The following is a 15868-nucleotide window of genomic DNA, read 5'->3' as shown; positions in this document are numbered from 1 at the left end:
CTCCCACCTGTGTGGTGAGAAGCAGTGCATCCAACTCCATACTGTTGTTACTTCGTACCCAGATTTCCCAGTCCTAGTGCTGTTTCCCATTGTTACCGTTCTCTATCGCATCACATTATACAGTGTGTCAGTATCTTTCTCTGCTTTCCTGAATTTGCTCATCAGCTCCTAAACTACACACCATCCCACTCTCTTACCACGCACCTCGTGAACTACCGACAGCTGAGCCGCCGTGTGGCTTACAGTGCACGGCAGTGTGCCCGAGTGTACCCTAGGTGCACAACCCTTACACATTCTCCCTGATGACGTAACTATTCCTGGACTGTCAAACTGATTGCACCCCTTCACTTCACTCCTGCATTTTCCACATTCCTCGTGGGCCTGCCCGCACTACACATTTTCTTACACCTCGTAGTTTACAGTTATTTGCCTCATCCGCTCAGGCACACACCGTTCTGACCTCGTCCGATCCATTTACACGTGCTGCTTTTCCTCTCTACACTCAGATATACCCACCAACCTGCACCACACATAATTACTATACTTTTTTTCTATTTTGTTTGTGACCTCATCCACCTTTCATTTTCACCTTGTTTTTTTGTTATATTTCATCTGATTTTTCGTTTCCTCACTATTCTTCATTTCGTTCTGTCTTTTTTGGGGTTTTAAGACAGTCCATCATATTTTTACTTTTTTTTTGTCCTCCACTACAGATCCTTGCTCCTTCCATATGCACCAACATGGAAAAGTTTCCCTTTTTCTAGCCAGAACACAGACCCACATACTGTTCCTGTGTTGTTGCTCAGCTTCTGACATCTCCCAAAAGGTCTGATCATCAAATTATCCATCTCCAGCTGCAACCCATTCCTCCATAATGACACCTACCTGTTCATATTCCACCAGTACATAGCTCTCACCGACAATCCTAAACTGAAACGAATGCCCTAACAAGTAAGCTTTCACGGCCGGTGTCTTCATCAATTAAAACTTCCGGGCTGAATTGCCGTGGTCCGTATATAAAACTTCTTCTCCTTCCTGACGTTTCGTTGCCTACTGCGGGCAACATCTTCTGAGGTGAGTCGGCGACCGGCTGCTAGGCGCTGGAGGTCCCGCTTATACAGAGCGCTTAGATGGTGCCACCACTCGTCACGTGCTTTCGACTTTAAAACTGTCTCTGGCTAGAAGCTGTAATCGACAGAGATGGTACTAGCCAGAGATAGTTTTAAAGTCGAAAGCACGTGACGAGTTGTGGCACCATCTAAACGCTCTGTATAAGTGGGACCTCCGGCGCCTAGCAGCCGGTCGCCGACTCACCTCAGAAGATGTTGCCCGCAGTAGGCAACGAAATGTCAGGAAGGAGAAGAAGTTTTATACACGGACCATGGCAATTCAGCCCGGAAGTTTTAATTAATGAAACAAATGCCATCCAGGAATTAAAGCAGGTGGACAACACCACTTCAAAACACTCACCAATCAGTTAACCTCATAATCCCACATTTCACTACCAAATCCACAACAATCACAAGAGCCTCCATCAAACCCTCCCTTACAGACCTACTTCCACCACATGTTCGCATTTCTGGGATCCTATTCTGTAAGCTCGTACCTTCATTAAGAGACTGCAGTGGGGCACTGTGTCAAATGCTTTTCAGAAATCTGTGAATATGGAATCTGCATGTTGCCCTTCATCCACAGTCCACAGTATATCATGTAAGAAAAGGGCAAGCTGAGTCTCACGTGAGTGACGCTTCTTGAAAACCTGTCGATTTGTCGACATAAGCTTTTCAGTCTCTTGGAAACTTATTATATTTGAACCCAGAATACGTTCCAGAATTCTCCAGTTCCCCACAATGGAAACACCTCCTCAGCACCAACATTATTGATAAGACTTGACCCAAAACTAATGTTGGACTCTGCCTTGCTCAATTTCCTCTCCATTCAATCGTGATCAGCACCCCACTGCCCCCAATTATCCTCTGGTAACTTTCCTGAATTCCCTAATCTCAAACCTTTCGCCACCCTCATTCCCAAATCCCTAACACAGAAACTAACCCCACATCCACAGAAAGAACTGCAATCCAGCACCCAAATACTGATCCCAAGCTTATAAAGCTAGCTGCAACAAAGACTCCACGACTTTGATACCTGGTGTAAACCTTCAATTGGGCAATCCCATTAGTTCATAATCAGACAAGTGTGTCTCTGACAATAATATTATCTTTGAACTCTTCCACTTGGTCCGTGTTTGCATAGAAAAATAGTAACATCAGAAAATTGAGTTCGCCTTGATGCAAAACACCTTGTTACTTGTTTATTTCTTTATTATCCCAAACTAGTTTCGGCGAAAAATATCGTCGTCATCGGTGTTTTTTTTTAAATCTTATTTATTGTATGTTACAGCATGTTTTAAGCAATTATTGGCACTGTCTGTGATGTATTTTCTGTGCTCTTTTTTCTGTTGCTGTCTTTTTACTTGGCGTACATCATGTCATGTTTGTTGGATGGTATGTGGCTGCTTTTATACACAGAAAAACAAAACTTTTGCACTTTGTTTCTGAACCAGAATATTACACCATCTTCAACTGTGCGCAATTACACAATTAGTTACGATGCACCCTGAATTTGTCAGATGTTTGGCAGTCTCTGTCTTCCCCTATAGTTTTTAGCCACTAGTACTGTGGAAATCATTCTCTAATGTTTTTAAACGTCGTGTCATCCCGTCCTTTCTTCTTGTCAGTGTTTTCTGTATGTTATCTTCTTTACTTGTACTGTGGACAACTTCCTCACTCTTTATCAGCCACCTAATTTTCAACATCCTTCTATAGAGTCACATCTCAAACACTTTGGGCCTCTTCCCTTCCTGGTTTTTCCCACAGTCCACAATTCACTACCACCCAGTCCTGTATTCCAGACATATATTCCCAGAAATTTCTTTGCTAGTATCAACCATTGGCTAAAATACTACAGACTTCTTCTGATGATGAATACCCTCTATGTTAGTCTGCTCTTTATGTTTCCCAGACTTTGCCCATCAGGTTTTTTTGTTCCAAGGTAGCACATTCTTTAATTTTGTCTACTTTGTGGTCACCAATTTTGATGTTCAGTTTATCACTAATATCATTTCTACTACTTCTCATCATTTTCATCTTTCTACAATTTACTCTTAAGCCGCATTTACCATTCATTAAACTGTTCATTCCTGTCAACAGCTCCTATAATTCCTCTTCACTTTCACCGAGGATAGTGATTCTGTCAGTGAATATTATCAATGGTATCCTTTCGACTTAAATTTTAACCCCACTCTGGCACCTTTTCTTTTATTTCAACTGTTGCCTCTTCAATGCTGAAGGTTGAAAAGTGGGGGCAAAGGAGTACATACCTCTCTTACACCCTTTTTAATTTGAGTGCTTCACTCTCGATCTTCCTTCTCACTGTTGCCTCTTTGTTCTTGTACATATTGTATATTATGTGTTTTGCTATTCCTTACTTCTATTGTGTTCCAAATTTAGAACATAACCATTTTGCATTGTCAAGCACTTTTTCCAGGTCAACAAATCCTACAAAAATTTGTTTATTTTTCTTATGTCTTGCTTCCATTATGTCACAACTGCCTATCTACTGCTTTTATCTTTCTGAAAGTCAAGCTGATTCTCATCCGACACATCCCCAATTTTCTTTTGCACTCTCCCGTATACTATTCTCGTCAGCCACTTTGACGTGTGAACTGTTCTACTGACTCTGCGATAGTTCTCGCAGTCGTCTGTCCTCGCTATATTTGCTACTGTGTGGGTGATATTTTTCCAGAGAGTTGGGTGGTTTGTCTCCAAACTCTTAGATTCTATGCACCAACTCGAATAATGGCTCAGTCGCCACTTCCAAAAATAATTTCAAAAACTTCAGAGAAGTATTATCTACCCCTTCTTCCTTATTTGACAGCAAGCAATCTGAAGTTCTAACTAATACTGGATCTGCTATGTCTTTCATACCAACTACCATTCTTCTTCACTCCCATCATCAGTGATACATGCTGTCACTGTACTCTTTCCACACATTCACTCTCTTCTCTACATACACTGCTGGCCACCGTAAATGCAACACCAAGAAAGACAAGAGGTAGCACAACAAGATTTATTTTTTAGATAACATGTTGACCAAGTATCAAATGATTACGTTTACAGACGTCTGTGACATGTGATTCCTGCCAGAATCAGTAGCCAGAGTAGCCGCCATTGTTGGAGATCACCGTTGCCACGCGTCTCGGCATTCAGTCAGAGAGACGTTGGATGTGTTTCTGGGGTACAGAAGCCCAAGCAGCTTCCACATGTTGCCAAACATCATCTGGTGTGGCAGCTGGGGATGTAATCTGGGTCACTCGTCGAGCAACCGTGGACCACATGTTTTCTATCGGCGAAAGATCCGGAGAGCGAGCCGGCCAGGGAAGCAATTCAATCTGGTTATTGACGAAGAACCTTTGGACAATGCGTGCCACGTGTGGTCGCGCATTATCCTGTAGAAATATGGCTGTGGCCGAGCCCTGAAGATAAGGAAGGACAACTGGCTCCAGCACCTCGGATATGTAGCGCCGGCTATTTAAAGTACCGGCAATGCGTACTAGAGGCGTGTGAGAGTAATATCCAATACCGCCCCATACCATAATACCCAGTGCAAGACCAGTGTGGCGGTGCATAATGCAGCTGTCCAGCATCCTCTCTCCACGGTGTCTCCACACTCGAATCCGACCGTCGTGGTGCTGCAGACGGAAGCGTGCCTCGTCAGTAAAGACAACGTCATTCCATTCTGCCGTCCACATCCGTCTGTCATCACACCATTGGCGACGGAGACGTCTGTGGTTCTGCGTCAATGGTAGACGAAGCAATGGACGTCTTGCGGACAGACCACTCTGCTGTAAACGGCGTCGAATGGTATGCGCAGACACTGGATGATGCGTTACAGATGCAATGTGCTGTGGTACGGTTCGGGATATCACTGAGCGATCCGTCACTGCCGTGCGCACAATTTGCCTATCAGCATGTGCAGTGGTGCACCGAGGTGAATGCGATCGACCACGTCAGTCCGTCGTACCCTCCTGCATCCAACGGTCACATATCCGCATTACAGGTGATTGGTTTCGTCCAACACAACTAGCGATTTCTCTGTTGATAATCCACAATCTCGGTAAGCCACTATCCTTCCTCTGTCGAACTCGGATACTCAATCAAAAGATGTTCGCTGTTGTCTACGAGGCACAACTGATCGTCTCGTGAAACAACCACAAGGTAAACACACGTGCCGAACGTACACTCGTCGAAATCGCCAAGCTTTAAATGGCGCTATGAGGTGGCGCCACAGGCGCGCGTGATGTGCGTCTGCGTTGAAATTCTAATCAGTTGCATATCTCATCGCTGCAAACCCGTGGTGTAAATTTCACTTGATTCGGATGCTTCCTTCAGGGTGTTGCATTTACGGTGGCCAGCAGTGTATAACAGTGGAATTCCTATTGTTGCCCTCTTAATATTGACAGCCTTGCTTTTAATTTCATCAAAGATTGTTTTGACTTTTCTATCTGCAGAATCAGTCCTTCCAACATCCATTTCTTTTTTGATTTCTCCACATTTTTCCTGCAGCCATAATTCCTTGGCTTCCATGCCCTTCTTATTTATTTTGTTCTTAATGATTTTTATTGTTATATTCCTATATTCGCCTAGGTATTTTTGTATCACCTCCTTTTGTCAATTAATTTAAGTATTTCTTATGTTACACAAGGTTTCCCCAAAGTTATCTTCCTTATACCTGTCCAACTTCTGTCACTGACAGAATACTGTGGTATTCATGATCACAGTAACTAGAGCCTCGGAAAGATTTAAAGGTACATCATTCATCAGGATGTCGGTGTCCCACTTCTTTAGGCATTGATTCCGCTGTATGATCAAACTTCAGCTTGCTCTTCATTGTTACTTAACTGGGTTCTTAGTCTGTATGTGCTCCTGGGTGCACCCTACAATCTACTATCTGATTTCAGAATCTAACAATGGAAACACCAGTTTGGAATATCAACAATATATGGAAAAGGGTAGATTGCTACTCACCATAAAGATGATACTTTCAGTTGCAGACAGGACTGTTACAATTTAGCTTTTGGCCAAAGCCTTCTTCAAAAAAAAAAAAAAAAACACACACACACACAAAATTCATTCACACAAGCAAGCACACCTCACACACACACACACACACACACACACACACACACACACACACACACACACACAAACTGCCAGCTCTAGCAGCTTGGTTGGGAATGCATGTGAATGTGAATATGTGTGTGTGTGTGTGTGTGTGTGTGTGTGTGTGTGTGTGTGTGTGTGTTTCCTTTCCTTTTCTGAAGAAGATTTTGGCCTACAGCTAAACCTTAACAGTCTTTTCACTGTGCCTGTCTGCATCTTTATAGTGAGTAACAATCTATCCTTTCCATTATATTGTTAATTTCAGTAGGTGTAGTTCCATCTCAGCTACCTTCCTCAGTGACGACAAATGTCTCACGTACGGTTCCGTAAGTACCTCCGTCCACTTCAAACCTACCACCCGACGAAGAAGCTCTATTATGAAAGATGCCACCAATTCTATACTAAGAAATCCCTTACATATAGCCTAGCGTTCTGTGGCTTTACCACCTGCAGTGCCGAGCAGACTCTCTTTAAACGAGCTCAGAGTCTCACCGAAGCATTCACAGACCAAAATTGACCTGACCACCCAGTCCAGAAACAGATCCCTTGCACTCTCTCTCCCCAGTCACCTAGCAATCCCCTCGTACCCACCGACTGGCCACAAAGGAGCAGATCACTTTGCGACTAGTGCCATCCAGGATTGGAACAAGTGAATCACCACTAGGGTTAGGACTGCCTCTCGTGTCCTGAAATGAGGAATGTCCTCCTCACCGCCTCCCCCGACCCCCCTACAGTAGTATCCCACCGCTCATCTGACGTACGCGATATCTCCGTCTGTTCCTACTCCACCCTCGATCCTAAACCCTACCCTCGTGCCGACATCCCAGTAATACACCTACGTGCGAGGCCTGTTCCGTACTTCCTATCACTGACGACTACTCCAGTTCTGTGACAGATGTTTCCCACCCCATCAAAATCTGGGCCACCTGTGGTAGCAGCCACGTCGGCTGTGTACTTACCTGCAACCACTGTGTGGCATTTCTGGTCGTACATAAACTCGCTAAGTGTATCTGAGGCTTTCGTCCGGTCACTCGATGTCCAGTCTGGTGTGGCAGTCGAAGACAGCAAATGAAAACGGAAGCTTTAAATTCCACGTGTACGAAATCGTTAACACGAGAGAATCGTACGAACGTACCGTCGTTTGAACACTGCACTGAGCCCGATACGGATGACGTAGTAATAAGCGTCTCTTGTGTAAAGAAACAACTGAAAGAGTTGCAAACAAATAAGTCACCAGGTTTGTATGAAATTGTAATTCAGTATTACAAAGAGTACTCTACGGCTCGGCATTTATTGCAAATCACCCAGCGCAAAGGCCTACTCGACTGTAAAACAATGCAGGTGACTCCCGTATACGAGAAGGGTAAAAGAATTGACTCACAAAATTAGACACCAATATCCTTAACACTGGTTTGCTACAGAATTCTTGATCATGTTCTGAGCTCTAATATAATAAATTTCCTAGGGACTGAAAATCTCATGTCCAGAAATCAACTCAGTTTTAAAAAGCATCGCACGTGTGAATCTCAGCTCGTCCTTTTCTCACGTGATATACTGCAAACTATAGATGAAGGGCACCGGCACTGGGCAGATCCCATACTTCTAGATTTTCAGAAAGCATTCCACTGCAGGCTCTTAATGAAAGTACAAGTTCCCCGATACGTGAGTGGCTCAAAGACACTTTAAATTATAGAAATGGTGAGTGTTCGTCAGAGACGAGGGGATTGTCAGGAGTGCCCCAGGGAAACGCGACGGGACTTCTGTTATTATCTATATATATAATATATAATAATCTATATCTATAATATCTAAGACGGGGTGGGCAGCAACCTGCCGTCATTTGCCAGTGACGCTGAGGTGTACGGCAATGTGTCGTCACTGAGTGACTGCAGGAGAAGACGAAATGACTCGGACGGAATTTCTCGTTGGTAAATGTAGGAAAATGTAAGTTTATGTGGATGAGTAGCAAAAACTAATCCGTAATGTTCGGATGTAGCATTAGTAGTGTCCTGTGTGACACAGTCACATCATTTAAATATCTGTGTGTAACACTGCAAAGTGGTACGAAACGGAACGATCGGTTAAGAATTGTGGTAGGTAAGGTGAACGGTCGACTTTCATCTATTCGGAGAATTTTAGGAAAGTACGATTCATCTGTAAAGGAGACTGCATATAGGGCAGTAGTGCGACCTAGTCTCGAGTACTGCTCGAGCGTTTGGGATCTGCAGTAGGTCGTACATTTTTCCCTCAGACCATCTGCGAGTGGAGCAGGACAGGAAATGAGTAGTAGTGGTACAGGGTACGGTGGCTTGCGGAGTGCGAATGTAGAGGTAGCATCCCGCGTAGGCACGAAACTGACAAGTTGTCTGTCCACGCAAATGGCCACTGTCCGACTGTGGCCGAGAGACGGCGGCCACACGGCTGCCGAGAGTCACACCCGGTACAGTGTGCTCGACTTTGACGACCGCTTCGCGGCCCGTGCCTTCTGGATTTTTACGTGAACTGCATAGGTAGGAACTCAATTAGGAACGTATCTACCATTCCCGTAACTCCCCTAGCCCGACTTCTGCCAGTCCCCAGCCTCCACCGTCCCGTAACCTCTACGGTGCCCTCGCCCCGGCCTCTACGCACTTTCTATCCCTCCAGAGTACCTGCATATTCCTTTCTCCTTCTCTTTTTCTCTCCTATCCCATTTTAATAGACTCCATCCCCAATGCATTAAGCACTCACAAGAAATGTTTACGTTCACCACTTAACTTACTTAAATGCCAGAGGAGCAACTCCAGGCGGTAGTCGAATAGGGATCGATATCCTGAGTTCCTGCAAGTTCTTCAGCTTTCCCAGGGCAGTGAACGCCTCTCTCGGTATACTGTGGACCATCTCAAAGTCGTCATCCTCGCAGAGTTCCAGACGTTCCAACTCGGTGCAGGCCTCCAGCAACGGTGGGACACAGCTGTGTAACAACAGAAATGGGGTCTTTCAGAATTATTCGTCTCCCGTCACGTTTCAAAAGACCAAAGAAACAGAGTACTTTATATTATAACTCTAAATTAATAGTTCTTATACTGTATTTGCAACAACAACGTGTTCAACTGTCACTATCGCATCATTTGCTGCTGAGATCATTACTATTAGTGTCACAGAAAGTATACCCATCAGGGATGAATTATACTAATATTTGTCTGCTTGTGTCTGTATATGTGTGGATGGATATGTGTGTGTGTGCAAGTGTATACCCGTCCTTTTTTCTCCCTAAGGTAAGTCTTTCCGCTCCCGGGATTGGAATCACTCCTTACCCTCTCCCTTAAAACCCACATCCTTTCGTCTTTCCCTCTCCTTCCCTCTTTCCTGATGAGGCAACAGTTTGTTGCGAAAGCTTGAATTTTGTGTGTATGTTTGTGTTTGTTTGTGTGTCTTTTGACCTGCCAGCGCTTTCGTTTGGTAAGTCACATCATCTTTGTTTTTTGATAAATGTTAGACATAAATGTTAGACATAATGGTGAGAGTTAAGGCCCAACATATTAACACATTCAGTTGGTGATGAAATAGTGTTTCCGAAGTCAGCTTTTAATACTGCTAAGGCTTCAACATACAGTTTTTTCTCTTTTTTGTTTTTTGTCTTCAGAAACTGGGCATTTCATATTTATTTATTGTGTGTATATGATGACCAATAAGTCAGTGCTGCCAGCTGTTGCTTGCTCATGTAATTCAGTAAAATAAGTAAAACAAAAAGTTCTTTTACAACATTCTGCCTTTAAATGATTATTGACATATATAGGCACAATTGTTCATGAGAATATACTGCAGAAATGAAAATCTTTGTATGAGACATCTTCGTAAACAACACGTAGGTTCTCGAAGCTGGTGTTTAGTCCAGTTTAAACTTCTGAGCTGAGAAGCTGAGGTCAATATATAAAACTTTTCTCTGGATCTTTGTCTCCCATTTTGGGAGACATCTTCAGAAGTAAATGGTACGCTGCCGGTATTGCCCATTGATGAGTGCCCGTCAGTCGATCGGACACCCACGTGTATTTAGAGTCAGTGTGGAGCATCTCTTCTACTATTGCCCGTGAGTTGTCATCTCACGTGCAAAGACAGTCAAGTACAGGGCTTACGCAAAAGGGGGCAGCAGATATCTAGAACTAACGTTTGACAAACTACAAAAGATACAAACACAATTCCAGTGATCCTAGACAGAGAAAAGTTAAAAATTCTGAACAGTCTGTGCAGAAGTTTAGCTAAAGCCACAGTGGTACTGTTACATGTTTATAGGAATTACCATTTATGTGCTGAAATCAGGAAAATTTGAGTCCAGAGGATAACCTGAGTGTGGAAAATCTCCACATTAGTCTATTCACTGAGAGCTGGAATGAAACAGACACAGTTTCACGTGACTACGCACGACCTGTTCCAGCAAAAACAGAGTGTCGAAAATCCTTCGTGCACACTCTCCACGTGGCGGTCACACTGACATCGCAGTGAAGCATACGTCGCTTGTGAAAAACCTTATATTTCAATATTGGCTTATAGTATAATGCAAGAAGTCATAAAAACCCGACAGGTGGCATAGCAGATTCAAACACAAGTGATTTTGGTTACAATAATGTTAAAGGAAGAATAAAACTTATTCTGTTGAAGTTGAACTGCTTTGATTCAAGTTTATAACAAAACACTCTTTTCTCTCTTTTATAATGCAGTCTAATTTCCACATTTGAGGTCAAACTTTTTCCATCACATGGAAAACACATTTGTTTCACTCTTCTGCAGTCACTGCTTGTTTTAATAGTTCTTTAACTTCTGACATTTTGTGTGTTCTGTCTTTTTCTGCAACACAGTCTTCGATTTTGGCCCAAACTACCTCGATTATGTTTAATTCACCAGGTATGGAGGAATCAGAAGAAAAGTTTTCCCTGCTCCATCAGCCATTTCATCCACTGCATATTCTTTGTGCACTACTCTGTTCTTTTTTAACAATTTCCAGTAATTCTTTCTTCAATACTCCATTTTCCAATAACAATATTTTTAGATTTTAGTTATTCCGGTATATCTCGCTTATTGGCATTCAGATTAGGTACTACTTCTTTTCAACAAGAATAGCACGACACGTTATCAAGAACAGTAACTTCTTTTTGCTGAAGCCGAAGAAAAAGTCTTCAAACCACTTCTCGAATGTACTGTTGCACATCTCCTCACAGTAGCCTCCACTTTTCTTGGGCCCATCTTGGATTTGAAAGTTCACACACTGCCTCTGACAAAACCTGCTTTGCTCCCAATATGTGTGATAATCAGGCATTTACCTTTACCTGTTTCCAGTGGATAATGCAGATAGAAATGCTTGTTTAGAGGATTTTATGGACTTATGCACCCAGACGTTACTTCAGGTATGTCGTGTATTTGGCCATGTCTCGTCCAAACAATAGACGGGTCTTCCTTCATCTCTCAACAATTTATCATTTGTAGGTGACACTGCCTCCCTGAAATCATCTCTGTCTATTAGCACGCTACTGCATCCACACCGAAAGTATTTAAAATTCATTTCTTTTAAAACTGTATGATAATAAAATGATATATGGAAGATGCTCAAATGTGGATTTTTAATCGTGGCCACAAGCACTTTGTCAGTTGTTAGTGACCTGTTACAAAAAATTTCCTTCGTATCGCAGTTCTATCGAAGTCACCAATACTTCCTGAAAGTTTGTCATGATTTTTCTTTCTTGGGAGACTTTGAAGAGTGTGACAACCAAGTTTTTTCAAAACAATATTGGTCACTGACTGCTCTGGATACAACAGCTCCATTTTACACAGATTAAGAGCCATGTGCTTCTCCACAGAAGTTAATGACTTCTTCTTTGATCACTTCTCAGTTAGAGTCAAATCTGACAAGTCGGCCTCGCTCACCGTCTCCGCAGAGGACAACATGACAAGTTTACTCCTATGTTATACAAATAGAAATAAAGGGGATAGCTACTAGGTGACCACAAAAATAATGAATGACGAATGTGATTACAATCACTGACACTGACACACGAATAATCAAAAACTGGGCTTTCAAACGAGACGAACTTTACAATCAGATTCTAAGATCACACACTAATGACTTACAATCGCAACAGACGTGGCCAAACTGAGTGAAGTGTGCCCCGTATTGCTCACCTCTCGGTGGCAGTGCTGCGGTCACGTGCCTCGTCGTGTCCGCAGGCTGTCTGTCATTTCAGTGAATGGAGTGTAGTACTGGAATACTTGCGAGACTAAATTGGAGGTGTCGGCAGCCGCTCCTATGGTACAGCTACGGTAACTTCCCGACCGACTGCTGTAATTCAGTCAGGGCCTGATCAGTTTATCAGTTCACCACTCAGTAGGTTCGTACACCAGTGATTGTAGTGAGCTCGAATTATGTGTTTCAGAGTGAAGCTTTTGTTACTGCTCGAAATCTGTTGTTCTGTCCTGGATGATAACAAAGATTGTGAGTTATTTTTTATAATTTTTTTTCCCAGTTGTTACATTTATTTCACTTAGATATTACCGCACTGTTTGAAAGTCAGCATCATCTACCAGCATTGCAAATACATGTGCTCACCGAGTATTTTTATGAACATTATTTTCACAATATTTACATTCTATCTGCACGTGTTGGAATGAATAATTTTTTTTTATAGTTTCTGTGTCTCTCTGTATGATGCTTACTAATGAAACAATGATAGTCCAGGTCACAATGATTCCTGATAACAGTTAATTGTCAACAGTCATTAATTTATCAGTGGAAATAAAATAAAAACTATGTCAAGGAACTGGAGTATACTGAATTTAAAGACACAACTGGCGGGACCAACTTGTGATATATTTGCTTTGTGGAATTTACCGTAGTATGTACACAGATATTTCCGGCAAACGTTTCACAACGAAGCTACGTAGTACCAGTAAATAACTAAGGTATCTGCTCCAGTACAAGCTCCCGTAATAACGTGAACAGTTCCTTCGTACACAAGTTGCTAAGTGCCTCATAATGTTGCTGCTTTCTACTTTGGGCGATAATAATGTACACCAACAAGTTGAAGAGAAAGAATTTATGGTAAAATATTATAGACATAAACAGAAGAAGTAATGGATCCAGAATGGTGCCCTGAGGGATACATGTTTCAAAAACTTCCTCATCCACAGGCTGTCTCTATGCAATGAATCATTATCAGCATTTCTTAAATCATAAGTGCTAATTTGGAAATGACACATTCTGCCTGTTAATTTCACTACGAAATGTGCAGAATAATTTTCACAACAAACTCGGAACCCAAAATGCGCGGGTGAGGCTGGCTTGCCAGGTATTGTTGTATTGCACAGAACTGAACTGGGTACAACTGTTAAATACGGAGGCATAAACAGTGGCACGGTCACTTACGAATGGAAGTAATTCCGTACCAAACTGACGAAAGCTGACCTGAAGCTTTTTTAAAGGAATCGTAGCAATATTTAGCTATCTACATAACAATCTGTATTTAATAGCCCTTTATATGTACGCGAGAAGAAATATGCCAAAAGTCCACTTACCGTAACGAGAAAGGCGCAGGTTATACCGTGTAGGGTGAAGATATCGAATACACGGGAAGCACACTCGTCAACCGAAAGTAATTTCGAGTAGAAGTTAGACAATCTTAGGAGGACAGGTAATAACACTCACCTCGTCCCACCCATCGCCCACTTTATGCGTATCGACCTGAGGGTGTTCCTCTTGGCTCTCAGAAAGTACCTCAGGTCTTCCATATTGATATACGTAAACCCAAAGTCGACCTCGGCTAGTTGCGGACATCCGTTGACCAGAGGTCGCACCAAACAAGGTTCCTGGGTAGAGCTACGATCGAATTCCTTGTATTCCGGTTCCAGATTCAGCACACGGAGGTTGTGCAGCTGCGACAGGGCCTCCGAGCACCTTTCAGACTTCAGCAGTTTGTAGGGTGCCGACAGTGTGTGTATTCTGGTGCACTTCTCCACCAAGGTCTTCAGTACCTGCAACCGAACGATTCCCCTTCTGTACAAACACCTACAAATAAAGCAATGACAAACCTCAAGAAGAAAGAAACTTCGTTACCGGTCATTTAAACAGATGCTTTCTGTCTTTTCTGAGGCACATAATCAAATTCCAGTGACAGAAGATGCACAGCAGCAAGACAGATGGACGCAAAGGAAGTCAGTATTAGTGGTGAACAGAAGGACGAGGACGATGATGACGACGTGCGGTTTATCGGGAGCTCAATTGCACGGTCAATAGCATCCGCACAAAGTTTCAATTTTTTCACAAATCCAATGTAGTCACTGCCACGAATGATGACGACAGTAGTGAAATGACGAGGAAAGCACAAACACCCAGTCCCCGGGCAGAGAAAATCTCCAACCCAACCGGGAATCAAACCCGGGACCCCGCAATCCAGAGGCAGCGACGCTAGCCGCTAGACCACGAGCTGTGGACTGAACAGCTCCCACATCGTCCACACTGACTGGGCCAACTGGTTGTCAGCCAAGAGACGGCTGGTATTCACTGTGAACAGGTTACAATCTCATCTGGCAAATCCTCGAGGAGTCGGTTCGTACTGTCTGTGTCGCAGCTGCTTCCGACCGCCCCGGTTCTTTTCTAGTCCGACCAAATTCTCTGTTTTCATGACCTACATTGCACGACAACTGAATTTGCCTCGTTTTCTTGTTCTTAACTGACTGTGTACCCTCTCACTAATCGTAAACAAATCGGAACAAAATTTCTATTGGGAAAAAGTTCAAAGAAGGAGCAGAATCTATATGCATCCGCACTGACAGCAATAACTGGAAGAAATGCTTGTTGCGGTTGTTGTGGTCTTCAGTCCTGAGACTGGTTTGATGCAGCTCTCCATGCTACTCTATCCTGTGCAAGCTTTTTCATCTCCCAGTACCTACTGCAACCTACATCCTTCTGAATCTGCTTAGTGTATTCATCTCTTGGTCTCCCTCTACGATTTTTACCCTCCACGCTGCCCTCCAATACTAAATTGGTGATCCCTTGATGCCTCAGAACATGTCCTACCAACCAATCCCTTCTTCTGGTCAAGTTGTGCCACAAACCTCTCTTCTCCCCAATCCTATTCAATACTTCCTCATTAGTTATGTGATCTACCCATCTAATCTTCAGTATTCTTCTGTAGCACCACATTTCGAAAGCTTCTATTCTCTTCTTGTCCAAACTATTTATCATCCATGTTTCACTTCCATACATGGTTACACTCCATACGAATACTTTCAGAAATGACATCCTGACACTTAAATCAATACTGGATGTTAACAAATTTCTCTTCTTCAGAAACGCTTTCCTTGCCATTGCCAGTCTACATTTTATATCCTCTCTACTTCGACCATCATCAGTTATTTTGCTCCCTAAATAGCAAAACTCCTTTACTAATTTAAGTGTCTCATTTCCTAATCTAATTCCCTCAGCTTCATCCGATTTAATTTGACTACATTCCATTATCCTCGTTTTGCTTTTGTTGATGTTCATCTTATATCCTCCTTTCCAGACACTGTCCATTCCATTCAACTGCTCTTCCAAGTCCTTTGCTGTCTCTGACAGAATTACAATGTCATCGGCGAACCTCAAAGTTTTTATTTCTTCTCCATGAATTTTAATACCTACT

The 15868-nt window shown here is 42.9% G+C and overlaps 1 protein-coding gene across 5 annotated transcripts in view; it reads right to left on the bottom strand.

Annotated features, from left to right (window-relative positions):
• Window positions 1-15868, bottom strand: part of LOC126428067 (uncharacterized) — a 259575-nt gene that overhangs the window by 65182 nt on the left and 178525 nt on the right. For all 5 annotated transcript variants that reach the window (XM_050089950.1, XM_050089951.1, XM_050089952.1 and 2 more), the window contains exons 4-5: window positions 13894-14219; window positions 8983-9174 (exon numbers count right to left, since the gene is read on the bottom strand). In XM_050089950.1, the coding sequence (XP_049945907.1) occupies window positions 8983-9174; window positions 13894-14219 (518 nt within the window). The remainder of the gene's footprint in view (window positions 1-8982; window positions 9175-13893; window positions 14220-15868) is intronic.

Source organism: Schistocerca serialis, chromosome 12, assembly GCF_023864345.2.
Source record: "Schistocerca serialis cubense isolate TAMUIC-IGC-003099 chromosome 12, iqSchSeri2.2, whole genome shotgun sequence".
Taxonomy (NCBI): domain Eukaryota; kingdom Metazoa; phylum Arthropoda; class Insecta; order Orthoptera; family Acrididae; genus Schistocerca; species Schistocerca serialis.
This window is presented reverse-complemented; position numbering and strand designations above follow the sequence as displayed.